The following is a 13,858-nucleotide window of genomic DNA, read 5'->3' on the forward strand; positions in this document are numbered from 1 at the left end:
TTTTTATATCACATTAAACCCAAAGAAAAATAGACATGATTAAAAAGAATGAGACAACCAAAACAAAATCAAAATTTAAAAGGTGTAGCCGGAGGTTCAAACCTTACGACCCACATAATTTAACACGCAAAAATAGAAGAAGATCTATAATAGCCCAAACTCGCGTTGGTCTGTGGAGATAGTTTTCACTCTTGGAAAGCGAGAATTAAGTGCCAAATCCAGATTTCGAATCTTGGATATGGATAGTTGCAAGTAGAAACTTGAAACCCAACAAAATTATCAACATCAAAAGAACTCTAAAATCCCAAAAGATTCCTCGTACTTTTATTAGACTTAAAAAATTAAAACATCTTTGGTCTACAAAGACACACAACAACTCTATTGAATTGTTACACCGAGCAAAATGAGTGAGGGAGATTTTAGTTCATTTTTTCCAAGTGGGTACTCGTTCAAACTTCTTGAAAGGAACATTTTTCAAGTAAAATCCATCATCAAAAGCTGCCGAGATGCAGTTCGAATAGTCACATCATTCAGAAAACCAAAACTTTTTCTCTAGCCAAAAAACCTCAAATGAATTATATCCATTTACACTATTAAAGTTGCACCAAAACAAAGTCGTTTGCCAAAAGTTAATTTTGAAGATCCAGTCGAAGTGGGCTTCTGTCTCCAAAACGCGCGAGCCCAAATCATCGTCTTTTGACTTGCAATGAACATTTAAAATCGAGTTCCTTTGATAATTGTAGATAGTCACTTTCCATTCGCTCCCTACATCTTGCCATTTGCTCCCTACCCCTTGTATCTTGGTTCCTGCAAAACATGCGTCAATAATAATGCTTGATTCTAAAGCAAACAATAAGATATAACATCAAAGGTTAATTTATTTATTGGAAGAACAACACTTTGCATCCGTACTTTAACTCTGTATTCGAGCATGATAATAATAATCCTCCTTTAATACCGTTTGAAATGTCGCTAACTCCCAAACAAATTTGAAATCATTGCAAGAGATCGTGAGCATTAGATGACATATTTCCCGACATAACATGTTTTTTTTTTTTTTAGCATCACAAGTGTTGAGATATTCATTCTTAACAACAAGTAATCTTTAACGATATTTTTTACCGAAAAAATTGTTGTGCGAGTTGGCTGACTTTAGATTACAAAGTTGCAATTGACCATCATTTTTTTAAAGGAAAATTGGCCTAAGATCTTTGCATATATTCGTTTTATGATCCTAACTTTCCCACTTCTAATAATTATACATATTTTCTTTTCGTTCTAAATTGTTACCATTTTCGGTTTAAAACCACAAATATTCCTCGATAATAAAAGGGTTTTGAGTAGAGTGATACCGGAATAAAAAAAGAGTATATGAACAAACCAAGATTACATCCAAATGAAAGTGATCGAGAGTACAGAGCACTAAGAAAGGCTTAAAAAGAATTGACACTATCAGCAAGGTGCATTTTTCTTTTTGGTGGCTTAATCATAAGAACTTCGAGACTAAATGTGTTTTGTTTGGAGCAATTTTATGTTGGGAGATCTGTTGAGAATGTTCGTAGCAAACATGTGAGTGAGGAAAAGACATGCTCGAAGGACTCATGTTGGTATGTGGAGATAATTTTCACTCTTAAAAGCGATAAGTAAGTAACATGACCATATCGTCATAGAAATGCTAGGACCATTAAGTGCCAAATCCAAAGTCGAATCTTCGACATGGGTCCGAGCCAAATTATCAAAAGAACTCTAAAATCCCAAAACGTTCCTCCCAAAAACATACAATATCCTAGGTCTATAAAGACACGCAACAACTCGATTGAATTGCTACCTGTGTAAGTAAGCAAACATAAAAGGAAAGAAAAATGTGGTTTTGTGGGAGCAAAATGAGCGACAGAGATTTTACTCATTTTTTCCAATGGTGTATCAATTCATAATTCTGGCGAGGAATATTATGCAAGTAAAGTCCACTATCAAAAGCTCCCCAAATGCAGTTTTTATAGTCGCATCGTTCAGAAAGCCAAGAGCTTTTTTCCGGCCAAAAAACATCAAATGAAGCGTGTCCATTCGCACCATTAAAGTTGCACCAAAATAAAGTCGTTCGCCAAAAGTTCATTTTGAAGCTCCAGTCGAAATTGGCTTTCTTTTCCAAAACACGTGCACCCAAATCATCGTCTTTTGACTTGCAATGAACATTTAAAACTGAGTTTCCTTGAAAATTGTAAATAGTCACTTTCCATCTACTTCCTATCTTTTGCCATTTGCTCTCTACAGCTTGTATCTTGGATCCTCCAAAACATGTGTTAATAATAATGCTCGATTCCAAAGCAAACAATAAGATAAAACAAAAGCGGGTTAGAGGCTTCATTTTTTCTTTAGATACCCGAGGCTCTTTTGTTGATGTTTAACCATTTGGGTTTTGGTTCATTATATAGCAAAAAAAAAAAAAAAGAAAAAAAAAATTAGTGTCTTACAAGCTCTTAATTCTGTTCGGGAAGGTAATTTAAGGTTAATATCCGTAACAAAAGACTAAATACTTTTTAATTTACTATTTTTATGGAGATAGAAAAACAGTTATTTTTCATTAAACAATAAAGGAAAACACAAATTAGACTCTTACATTTTTTATATTTTCTCCTTAATTTGCACCGTGGAGCACATTAAGGCATAGTTATAAATGGTTCTTTTAGCGATATTTTTTATTTTTTATTCACATTAAACCCGAAGAAAAATAGACATGAATGAGACAATCAAAACAAAATCAAAATTTAAAAGGTGTAGCGGAAGGTTCAAACCTTACACCCCACATATTTTAACACGTAAAAATAGAGGAAGGTCTATAATAGCCCAAACTCATCGTTAGCGGATAGTCTGTTTTGACACATGTTAGGTATTACGTCAGCCTCATGGTTTTAAAACGTGTATTTAGAGAAAAGTTTCTATATCTTTATAAGAAATGTTTTGTCCTCGCTAACACATCGTCTAGTATCTGGCTTTGATATCATTTATAAGAACAAAAAATTTTAATAGCTCAAACTCACTAAGGGTGGGCTTAGATTGTTACAAAATGGTAGAGAAGAACGAGAAATGAACCATTCACTATAAGACTTGTTAACCACCATTTTTACAAAAGTAAAATTTTATTTATTATTGACGGATTGAGCTATGCTATGAATGACATAAACTCAAGCAGTAATTATTTATATATTTTTTTTTAAATAGTTCGAGGAAAATTCTACCGACCAGGCTCCCATTTAGCTATCAACTCGTAGTTGTTATTTTGAGAACTATTTCTCACGTAGATTCCATCATCCCTTATCGACCAAATGCACACATACCCGTGGCACCGAAAGTATAGTACAGGATCACGAGAATTGAATACTTCTAAAGCAGCATGACCATATGGGCTGTTTATGTTGCACCAAAACAATGTAGTCAACCATATATTCTCTCGAAATTCCCATTTGAGGTTGTTTCCAACTTTAAGGGTTTGTCGTCCCAAATCGTCGTCTTTAGATTTGCAGTGAATCTTCAATGTTTCTCCATGGCTCATGTCGTTAAATACTCGTATCCTCCAAGCATCAAAGCGATATGCAAAGCACGATTCAGACATTACGAACGCCAACACCAAAAGTAAAGCCAAACAAGATCTGATAGTTGCCATTTCTACTACTTTTTGAGGAACTTTATGAACTCAAATTTCTTATTTATATTGTAGAGATGAAGAAACCATTAGCTATTTTCACCATTAATAACTCCATACATATTTAATAAACTTAAATATAATTAATTATAATCAGTCAACATGTAACGTGTTATTAAAGAGTTATGAAATAGATATATATGAATATTAACTATTAAAAATTATGCCTATTTAATTTAAATTTTTAATTTTTAAATATATCTCAGAACCAGTAAGATCTGTTATCAGATGGTTAAACTTAAAAGATCGAATCCTAAGAGTTGAGAAACCATTTTTATAGTACGAACTTTTCTGAACGAGCACCTCAACTCGAAGAGTTGTGTCCCATCAAGAAACACGAAAGGGCAAAATAGGAATTTTAATAAAATTGTAACAAAATTCCTAAAAGGGTATTACCAAATATGCTTCACACGTCCTCGACTAACAAAATAGTAAATAAGACAATGGAACAAAGGTGTCATTGTGTTTCTTCTAACACTAAACGAACTCGATAAAGAGATTATAGGTTTGAATCTCTCCACAAATTATTATTTAAAAAAGAACCTAAACGGACTCCAAACATTACAAACTACATTTATAAAACTCTAAGTTCACTTAAGGGATCTTAACAAATCCTCCACCAACTCCAATTCCGATACCGCCCCCACCATATTCACCAATGCCACCGCCGAGCCCGCCTAAGCCACCACCCCCTCCATGTCCGCCAATGCCACCACCGAGCCCGCCTAAGCCACCACCCCCTCCATGTCCGCCAATGCCACCACCGAGCCCGCCTAAGCCACCACCCCCTCCATGTCCGCCAATGCCACCACCGAGCCCGCCTAAGCCACCACCCCCTCCATGTCCGCCAATGCCACCACCGAGCCCGCCTAAGCCACCACCCCCTCCAAGTCCACCAATGCCACCGCCCCCTCCAAGTCCACCAATGCCACCGCCCCCTCCAAGTCCGCCAATGCCACTGCCACCGCCGAACCCGACAACGCCCCCAGCCCCTCCAAAGGGGAGTCCGCTGTCACCAATGCCAGAAAAGCCACCAACCCCACCATAGTTGACGAAGTTTTTTTGGTCACTGACGCTTTTCGCCCCATCATTTGGGGCAGTTCTTGCAGTAACACAGCCTGCAAATGCAGCCATAGCCATAGCCATAACCAAAATCAGCTCATTCGCCATTTTCAATGCCACTTTACGGAAAAACGATCTAATTGGTGGCTTTTTAAAGAACAAAAGGAGACGGTGAACTGTTGAGGGAAATTGAATGAGCTAGCCGATTGAGTTATTGCTGTGACATACCATCCATCGTGATTCAAATCATGAGTGCCATGAACCTCATGAGAGTATTAACTCTCAAGTTATTTGGGCTCAGCCCTTCAAAGATGAGGCCCAAAAAACGCCTCCAAAACCCAAACATGGCGTCGGCGTGGGCCCTATCTTCCTTTATGAGGCTGAGAAAATTCGTGTTGTTCTTTGTCCATCGCGCGAAGCCTCACCTGCTTCGTTCATCTCTCCAATTTCGCCATCGACTCGGTGTATCTGATTTATTCAAATGGCTTCTTCGTGTCTATTTCACAATTTACCTTCAATTTCATCGCACCCATTAGAACGCCATAGAAATTCAACCATTTTCGCCCATTCGCAGTTCCTTCCTTTGAATTCGTTGAAGCTCCGAAAACAATCTTTCCTCTCGAATTCACGAATTGGGAAGCTTAGAACTCGAAGCTCTGATTCTTTCCCTGTTGTATATGCTGCACAGAACAATTTCTTGAGAGGTTAGTTTATGGTTTTATACATCTGAATATTTAGAATTCAAATCTGTAATTTGATAATTTAGAGTAATTTAGAGGTCATATGGACATGATTTAACAAGTTTTGTTTGGTTAGTGTTTCTAATTTCATCTTTGATTATTGAAAAAAGAAACCCAAACATATTTGGTCATCATTTGTTAACGGGTTGTTTGGTTGGAGAGGGGAACGAAACATTCCTTATAAGAAGGGCGTGGAAACCTCTCCCTAGTAGACGTGTTTTAAAATCGTGAGACTGACAGCGATACGTAATGGGTCAATGCGAACAATATCTGTTGGTGGTAGGTTTAGGCTGTTATAAATGGTATCAAAGTCCTTCATTGGGCGGTGTGCCAACAAGACGCTGGCCTCCAAGGAGGGTGGATTGTGAGATTCCACATCGGGAGGGGAACGAAACATTCTTATTAAGGGTGTGGAAACCTCTCTTTAGTAGACACGTTTTAAAACTGTGAGGCTAACGGCGATATGTAATGGGCCAAAACGGACAATATCTACTAGCGGTGGGGTTGGACTGTTACAAATGGTATCAGAGCCAGTCACCGGACGGTGTGCCAGCGAGGACGCTGGGACCCCAAGGAGGGTGGATTGTGAGATTCCACATCGGTTGGAGAGGGGAACAAAAAACATTCCTATTAAGGGTGTGGAAACCTCTCTCTAGTAGACACGTTTTAAAACTGTGAGGCTGACGGCGATATGTAATGGGCCAAAACGGACAATATCTACTAATGATGGGCTTAGACTGTTACAAATGGTATCAAAGCCAATCACCGGATGGTGTGCCAGCGAGGATGCTAGACTCCCAAGGAGGGTGGATTGTCAGATTTCACATCGGTTGGAGAGGGGAACGAACATTCCTATTAAGAGTGTGGAAACCTCTCCGTAGTGAACGCGTTTTAAAACCATGAGGCTAACAGTGATACGTAATGGACAATATCTGTTAGCGGTAGACTTGGACTGTACCTCATTGTTTTGCTTTACAATGACACGGTGAAGTCTTAATTCTCTTGGCAAATTCTATGAACAGTTTTTCAGACAGTTTGGAAGGTTGGAAAGGATGGGATTGAGGCAGGAACAGACCTGGTGCCTGTGAGTTCCTCTAAAATCTTCCCCTTTTAGAGCTAACTTGAGTTCATTCAAGATCAAATGGGGATAGTTTTTCAATGCCAAGAAGAAAAGGATCTAATTGTGGGTTTGTGGCCTTGTTTTCAGAACTCTGTACCAAGGCCAGTAGCAAGGATATCTGTTGCAATAGCTGCATTATCTATTGGACTCTTTTTGCTCAAGTCAGTCCTATCTACAGCCGCATTTGTGCTGGTATATTACATCCTCATGGTCCTCACGGTCCACTTGTTCTATAACTATTGTATTGGACGATATCTAGCACAAGCTTACTGAACAAAGACTTGTATGGATGCAGGCTATGGTGGGAGCAATTTATTTCACCTTTATAGCTTTGAATAAAGATGAAGGGCCAAGAGGAGGTGGAGGCTCTGCCTCCTCCACAGCCTCCACAGAGGAGACTCTTGAAGAAGCCAGAAAAATAATGGAGAAGTACAAATAGTGTTACTTGCGGTAAGCCATTCCCCATAAATTACTTCAAAATCGAAACGATTTTCAGCTTTGTAGGCTGTATACATTTTTGAGGTCGCTTGACCGTGCAAGAGTAGTTATGTGCTGGTATTTTATACTACTGAAGGTTGTAAATACCATGAATTTGAGGTGTACGAGTATATCGAACGCACTGCTCTCTGTATGATTAAGATGCAAAGCTATAGTTTTCTGGGTCATGCACCATGACCAATTGTGCTGAGGCAATGATCCAGATATCAAATGTTTGAACTCTATCCAATGATATGCTTAGTGAAGATTTAGATTTATCTTCAATACAGTTGCTGAAGTCTATATGTGCTGTTCCTATGCATCTTTGATTCATGATTAAGCTATCCCTTGTTGTAAATCTGTTCCAAAGAAGGTTCTTTCGCCTTAGTTGTAGCCTTGTTATTTGAAGTACGAGTTAGCTCTATATCATAACTGTGCCCATAGGGAAGAATCTGAGCATAACAGCCCAAGCCCACCGCTAGTAGATATTGTCCCTTTCAGACTTTCCCTCAAGGTTTTAAAACTCGTTTGTTAGAGAGAGGTTTCCACACCCTTATAAAGATTGTTTCGTTCTCCTCTCCAACTGATGTGGATTTCACAATCCACCCCAACCAGCGTCCTCGCTGGCACTTGTTCCCCTCTCCAATCGATATGAGATCTCACACTAAGGTTTTGCATGAAGTAGGGACGAGGGACCCTCTTCTGTAATACCGCTAGCATTAAGACAAAATAGGTACAAGAGACGAGTTAGGAGTTGCTCAGTTTGGACACAGCCCTCTAGAAGGGCATGTGAGCATGTAAGTTATCTTTCCCTATCAATGTCATTGGCATATTTGAGTAAAGGCTCAATCATAGTTGCAAGACAGAATCTCCCTTGTAATAAAGCTTGTGTTTCTGTAGCTCATGTGAAGCCTTACTTTGAGGCTCTCAATCTTAGACTTCCTATATACACCATCCAAGAACTAAACTTGCACTCCTAGAGAAGAAAATATGCCATCTATTGCATATATTAATATTATTCCAAGCTACTTTGTCCTGTAATGGATTATAAAGTATTTAAAGGTGATGATTAGATAACTTGCACAACTTATTAGGTTGCAAAATATCTTATCTTCCTGATTCCTTTCCTTTCATTCATTATACAGAATGATGAGGCCATGGTACAGCTATAGTTCAGTGCCTCTTCTAAGTTCACATGGGCAAAAAATGACAACTCAAGTAAAGCTCATAATTGCAACATGGGTGGTTTAAACAAACTAGTTGGCAAGAAGAATGGCTTTGTTTTGTAGGTATAAGAAACGGACACATGACACTATAGGCCCTCTCTAACACTATGTGTCCATAATACAGCTTTTATCATCTGTTCACGAATTATTGAGGGAAAATCTTCATTTCAGGTTTAGTTTGAAGATTTTATGCTGTTTTTTCTTGAGTTTTTTAAAATTTTGGTTTGAGAAAGAATCTTGATGTGGATTAAGGACAAGTCTATCACTTTAGCTCATAACATTTCCTAATTCAAGTTATAGGATCAAGTTATAGGATCAATGAGAGAAGATAGAATGATATGGATATTACAACATTTGGCATTAACATGGTAACCGAAGAAAAATGTACAGTTTCCAATTCTTGATTGGGACAAGTACAAGGTGGCGGTGGCGGTGGAGGTGGCGGTGGTGGTGGTGGTGGTGGGGCGGTTGTAAACAGAAGGGATGGCTCAAACTCATTGAGATAATGCTATAACTATAACAATAATAGGGAAGAAAAAATGAGTAAATTTTTTTTTTCTTCCTTTTAAGTGTTTAGATTCTTTCTTCTTCGTTTTTTATATATCTTACTTTAACTGTGACTTGAAATTAACAACGGTATCCCCTGCGACAAGAAAGGGCACCTGCAGTTGAAGTAATGGTGCCCACCAAGGAAGAGGATTTGGCTCCTAAGCTTGAAGCTCTTGCATAACTGGCTGCTGCCCCAGCTCCTGATGGAGTGAAATAGGCTCCATTTAGCAAAAGATCTCCCTCTGATCTCCAATTCCAGTGCTTCCATTCACCATTCCACGTATCAACTCTCTTAGTGACCTTCATACATTAGCCATTAGAACTAATCAGGCATTGCTTGAGTTATAACCATTTTATTGATCTGTATTTCTTTACTGTTTCAAACAGGTTTGAGATCTAGAGAGAGGAATGATACCTCTTTGGCAAAAGGGTTGGCAGGGGCAAGATATCTGTTGCCTTGGCTATTAATGGTGGGATCAGCACTTCCACCGATGGCATACATTACCCAATGAGTGTAGTCATTGTTTACTACATGGAAATACCCATGTCTACACCTGCAACATTAAATGATTGGGTCCAAACAGTTAATTTTTTTCAGCTTTGGATTCAGAATGAATAGTGAAATTTTCCAGCTTTCCGTGAGTACTCATCCTTCATTTTTTGAGTATCTAATAAATGAGCAATGACGCTACCTTGGCATTCTTTGGATGAGACCTTCACCAAAATGGTTATAAGCAATGGTCACTTGCATTTGCTTGTCTCTTACATATGAGTCACTGTGTCCCAAAAGTATCACCTGTTATGCAACATTCTCAGTTAATCCCAAACCAAGTTGATTGGATCATCGGATAAGAGGAGAATCTTTACCTCATTGTGGTGGGTGAAGTAATTGTTAGAAATGGTAATGGCAGTTGATCCCATCACAGCGTCGATGAGCCCATCAGCACAGCTAGAAAGAGAGTTATGGTCAATCCAAATATGACTCGACCCAAAAATAGAAACCCCGTCCCCATCCGCCATTGTCCTCCATCCATAATGACTAGGGGAGCTTCGAACCATGGCGTTACCCGTTGGCTTGCAGTCATGAATATGCAGACCATGAATAATGACATTGGTTACGAATTGGATTGTAATGCAAGCGCCATAAGCAATGTGGACATTAGCACCACGGCCATCGATTGTTTTGAAGCTGTTCATGATGAGTTCTTGCTTTAGAGTGATGACCATATCTCTTTTGAACACAATCCACAATGGCCTGTCTTGAATCACGGCATGGCGAAGAGTTCCTGGTCTGGGATTGACAGGATCGTCATCGCCAGGATCTGAAACGACATAGTATCTCCCATCGCGGCCACCGACAGCGTTGCGACCGAACCCAATGCCGCAATTTGCTAGGTGCTTGCGGCGAAGTTGCCAACGTGGGTCGCATCGCCAACAATCATCAATTGGGTTTCCTGTTCCGCAAGAGAAGAACCCTAAATTCCTCCTCTCTGTGCTGTTGCGAATGCTCCTGAGAAATTTCCAAATGCAAGTAAATCAATAACTACATCAACTATTTCTATGAACTTAAATCTTTATCTGTGAACCCCATATGAATTAATAATCATTAAACTTCACCAACATAAATATAGCTTAAAGATTAACTAGTAAGCACACAAGCATTACACATCAACATAATTCAATGAGTGGTGGATACAGATCTTACGGGAAACTGGGGTCATTTATTGCAAAAAAAAAAAAAAAAAAGCTGTCAATTTTGCTGCGAAAATTGAATGCAAAAGATGAAACAGAGCAAAAATTTGGTCTGTCGGTGTGGGTGTTTTAAATGAAAAATGTAGTTTCATTTACTCATTACTATACTTCTGCCGCCTGCATGATTTGCCACAATAAATTCAACCCATTATCAAAAAACCAGATTCAAAATATCCTTATGATCTTTTTCGATTAAATCCCAAATTTTATAAGAAACTTAAGTGAATTATGTTCGAGTTAGAATCTATTATTGGAAAGGTGGGTACGATGTGACCGACAATATTACCCTGTTAATAAAAATCTATTTTGCAAATTTTGGATAAGGGAAGAGACAAGAATTAAATTATGAGCGAGACAGGTGGATCTGGCCACATGGGCATATGTGAAAGAGATTGAAATTTCAGTAGCAAAGAACGTGATGGTTGGGCCCCCACGAATCATATTATAAATTTCAATACTAATAAAATCCTACCCAAAACTAAATAATGAAACCAATAATAAATACTTATAAATCTTTTTCTATTATTATTAAATTCCACTATATATTATAATTAATTTTTCATTTGGGATCATAAATAAATGAGGAAAGAGACGGGAATCTTACGAATCGACCATTGATGCAATTTCCTCTGGATTATCAACAGCATGCTCGTTCTTAACATTCCTGAAAATTTCAATTAAAAAAATATATTTAAATGAATTGGAACATTTAATCATATAAATAAAACATAAAAAAATTAATAATAATTTTAAGCTCCTGGCCGGTGGAAGGCTGCTCCAATGATTTAATATTTCATATTTTCAGCTTTCCTGCTTTTTTTTTTTTTTTTTTCCTCCTTTTCTTGAGGAATTTGATTAAAAATTTGGGGAAAAACTTGTACACGTGGAATTGAGAATAGCCATTGACCAAAAAGTCCAAAATTTGGGTGGAATGTTGAAGTGCAAATTGATCAAATGAAGAGTCAAAGAAAGTAAGTAATACAGAGAGTAAAATGAACAAACGGCTCAGATTTTCCAGATCAGATCTAAAAAATCCCTTTCTCTGAACCGTTTGATACATCTGACGGACTAAATTACGCGTTAGACGATCAGAATAGATCTCTCTCCCCTCCCTCCCACGGAAAAGAAAGAAAAAAAACGCTTCGGTTCCGATACTGACCAGTCCGCCATTGATGAAGAATTGAAGCTCTGCAATCTCTCATCTCCAGCAAAACTATCAACAATGTGAAGAAATAAAAAATGAGAACAATCAAAATCACTCAAACGAGACACCGGCAGCCAACGGCGATGAGATTATATTCAGAAATCGTAGAGAATCGACGCGATTTACCTTGAATGAACGAAGAGGATGTGGAGAAGAAGAAAGAGCAATGAAGAAGCCATCGAAAAGTGTAGTCTGAGAGAAACCGCCATTGTTGATCTTTGTTTCTCTCTGCAAATTTTCGAAGTGGCTATGTGTTGAGTAAGAGCGTTAAATGCGAGTGGTTATGAAATGGGAAAAGGAAAGGGAAGGGAAGAGAACGAATTGAATGGGAAGCAAAACTGGGTTGGAGCATCTCCTTTTATACTCGCCCTTATAAACTTTTCTAATTTCTTTTTCTTTTTCTTTTATTTTCTCGTGCAGTCCCAGTACTATTACCCCGCCTTCAAGAAAACGTTTTTTTTATTATTATTATTTTAAAATTAAAAAAAAAAAAAAAAAAAAAAAAGGTAAATTGTGAATATTTAAAATTTAAAGGTAGATGTAAATTACAAAAGATTCATTAGTTCGAAAATAAATTAGTAAGGTATTAAATACGTGCATGAATTATGTTTAATAATTACATGAATCACATTCCGAAATGTCATGAACAGTGTCTCTAATGTTTTCGATGCTGCTGCATAATGTTTCATAAATTCATCACTTTATCTGTTGTTTTAGAGAATGTACGATTGAGACCAAGAAAAAACTACTAGAACAAAGTAAAAAGACGTTCAACCTCGAGTTCATGGATATTGTAACAGGGACGAAAAATTTACACAAAAACGATGTTTTGTGCGGTCTTTTCCTCTATTTTGTGGTTGTTGAGTTTAAGGTTTGTAACATCGAACATGAGTGACTAGATTTGTTGTCTTAGTGTTTCGTACAATTGTTAGATTTGATGTTTTACATAATTAAACACATTCATTAATTATTTTATTTAATTTACTTTTCTATGGTTTATTACTTATTTTATTATATAAATTCATGTGATGTTTTTTTATAAAATTTGGCTTATTACTATCAAATATTTTTAATGAAACTCTAAAATTTTTCCCGCTTATTTATTATATTTTTCAAAAAATTATAATATTTAACTATTTATTTTTTCTCGTCTAATCTTTTAAATAGATAAAAATAAAATAAAATAAATAAATAAAGTGGCATTGTGAGGTATTTATTTGAATATGTGTTTATTTTAGCTGCCGCTAATAAATTTCAAAGTATTTAATTTTATAAAAAAAAAAATTATACGATTATTTAAATGCATTAAATGCATAAATAATTGAATCAATTAATTGAAAAAATTATTATCATTGAATTTTCAAATATTTGTTGCTTGTCAAAATAGACAAATTTATTTTCACCCGCAAATTTGTTTATAATTTAATTAAGCTAAAACAGTTCAACAATAAATAAAAAATAATATTATTAACTAAAAAATCAATTAATTTAAGAATAAAAATTGAATTATTGGGATAAAAATCTTCATTTATTATTTTTTTACCATTTTTGGGCCTCGAACTCCAGTTCATCGTACTACTAACTTCCGCGATTCCCATAGAAACCGTCGCTAACTAACTTTAAAAAAAAAAAAAAAAAAAAAAACTATTTTCCTTTTTTTACCTTGCTTACGTGTCACGTCTGTCGGTACATGGCCCACCCCTCGCTGGTCTGACACCTCGGCCACCTTTAAAGCGCTTGACCACCACATCCCCCTAGGACCATCCCCTCTGCCACGTCAGAATATTAAATTCTTATTCCGAACTATCAATAATTCACGCGCACAGTTTGGAAAGTACTACCCACTCGCCATGTTTTCGCGCAACGTGTCCACGTGAACGATGTTGAAAAGTAACCGAATTTCTGGTGAAATCACCGAACTGTTCATATCATAGATCTAGCGGTCCTTCACAGACAAGTGTCCCCAAAACCGGTTCGGTCCCCCGGTTTTTTTTCAGTCGGATCCGTACGCCCCTTATAAATATGATA

At 37.2% G+C, this 13,858-nt stretch overlaps 3 protein-coding genes and 1 pseudogene across 6 annotated transcripts; 1 reads left to right on the plus strand and 3 right to left on the minus strand.

Annotated features, from left to right (window-relative positions):
- Positions 1–3,232: 3,232 nt before the first annotated feature.
- LOC111794953 (S-protein homolog 1 pseudogene) lies at positions 3,233–3,661 on the minus strand (annotated as a pseudogene).
- A 270-nt stretch (positions 3,662–3,931) lies between these two features.
- On the minus strand, positions 3,932–5,128 carry LOC111794954 (uncharacterized). The gene is made up of 2 exons (XM_023677170.2): positions 4,991–5,128; positions 3,932–4,818 (listed from the first exon to the last, which is right to left on the minus strand). The coding sequence occupies exons 1-2, from the start codon at positions 4,995–4,997 to the stop codon at positions 4,295–4,297; spliced, it is 531 nt and encodes a 176-aa protein (XP_023532938.2). The 5' UTR covers positions 4,998–5,128; the 3' UTR covers positions 3,932–4,294.
- Positions 5,105–9,505, plus strand: LOC111794841 (uncharacterized). 4 transcript variants are annotated; one of them, XR_015420981.1, is made up of 6 exons: positions 5,105–5,466; positions 6,525–6,586; positions 6,710–6,814; positions 6,918–7,072; positions 8,983–9,154; positions 9,262–9,505. XR_015420981.1 is itself a non-coding variant. In XM_023677004.2 (5 exons), the coding sequence occupies exons 1-4, from the start codon at positions 5,244–5,246 to the stop codon at positions 7,059–7,061; spliced, it is 534 nt and encodes a 177-aa protein (XP_023532772.2). In that variant the 5' UTR covers positions 5,105–5,243; the 3' UTR covers positions 7,062–7,072; positions 9,262–9,505. The 4 variants fall into 4 exon arrangements, 3 of the variants coding, with proteins under 3 accessions (XP_023532772.2, XP_023532771.2, XP_086979743.1); XM_023677004.2 differs by lacking the exon at positions 8,983–9,154; XM_023677003.2 differs by lacking the exons at positions 8,983–9,154; positions 9,262–9,505 and adding an exon at positions 8,245–8,582.
- On the minus strand, positions 8,660–12,175 carry LOC111794838 (putative pectate lyase 8). Its single transcript, XM_023677001.2, has 7 exons — positions 11,957–12,175; positions 11,786–11,839; positions 11,231–11,290; positions 9,742–10,384; positions 9,567–9,670; positions 9,290–9,428; positions 8,660–9,174 (listed from the first exon to the last, which is right to left on the minus strand). The coding sequence occupies exons 1-7, from the start codon at positions 12,037–12,039 to the stop codon at positions 8,953–8,955; spliced, it is 1,305 nt and encodes a 434-aa protein (XP_023532769.2). The 5' UTR covers positions 12,040–12,175; the 3' UTR covers positions 8,660–8,952.
- Positions 12,176–13,858: the final 1,683 nt, after the last annotated feature.

This window comes from Cucurbita pepo, chromosome 5 (genome assembly GCF_057944985.1).
Source record: "Cucurbita pepo subsp. pepo isolate OVF chromosome 5, ASM5794498v1, whole genome shotgun sequence".
NCBI lineage: Eukaryota > Viridiplantae > Streptophyta > Magnoliopsida > Cucurbitales > Cucurbitaceae > Cucurbita > Cucurbita pepo.

Bases quoted from the DNA above. Each gene is read 5' to 3' on its own strand.
- LOC111794838 (XM_023677001.2), bottom strand. From the start codon at position 12,039: ATGGCGGTTTCTCTCAGACTACACTTTTCGATGGCTTCTTCATTGCTC. The intron at 11,840-11,956 runs GTAAATCGCGTC...CATTGTTGATAG, and splicing joins ATCCTCTTCGTTCATTCAAG to TTTTGCTGGAGATGAGAGAT. The intron at 9,175-9,289 runs GTATCATTCCTC...TAATGTATGAAG, and splicing joins CCAACCCTTTTGCCAAAGAG to GTCACTAAGAGAGTTGATAC.
- LOC111794841 (XM_023677004.2), top strand. From the start codon at position 5,244: ATGGCTTCTTCGTGTCTATTTCACAATTTACCTTCAATTTCATCGCAC. The intron at 5,467-6,524 runs GTTAGTTTATGG...TTCTATGAACAG, and splicing joins ACAGAACAATTTCTTGAGAG to TTTTTCAGACAGTTTGGAAG. The intron at 6,587-6,709 runs GTGAGTTCCTCT...CCTTGTTTTCAG, and splicing joins CAGGAACAGACCTGGTGCCT to AACTCTGTACCAAGGCCAGT.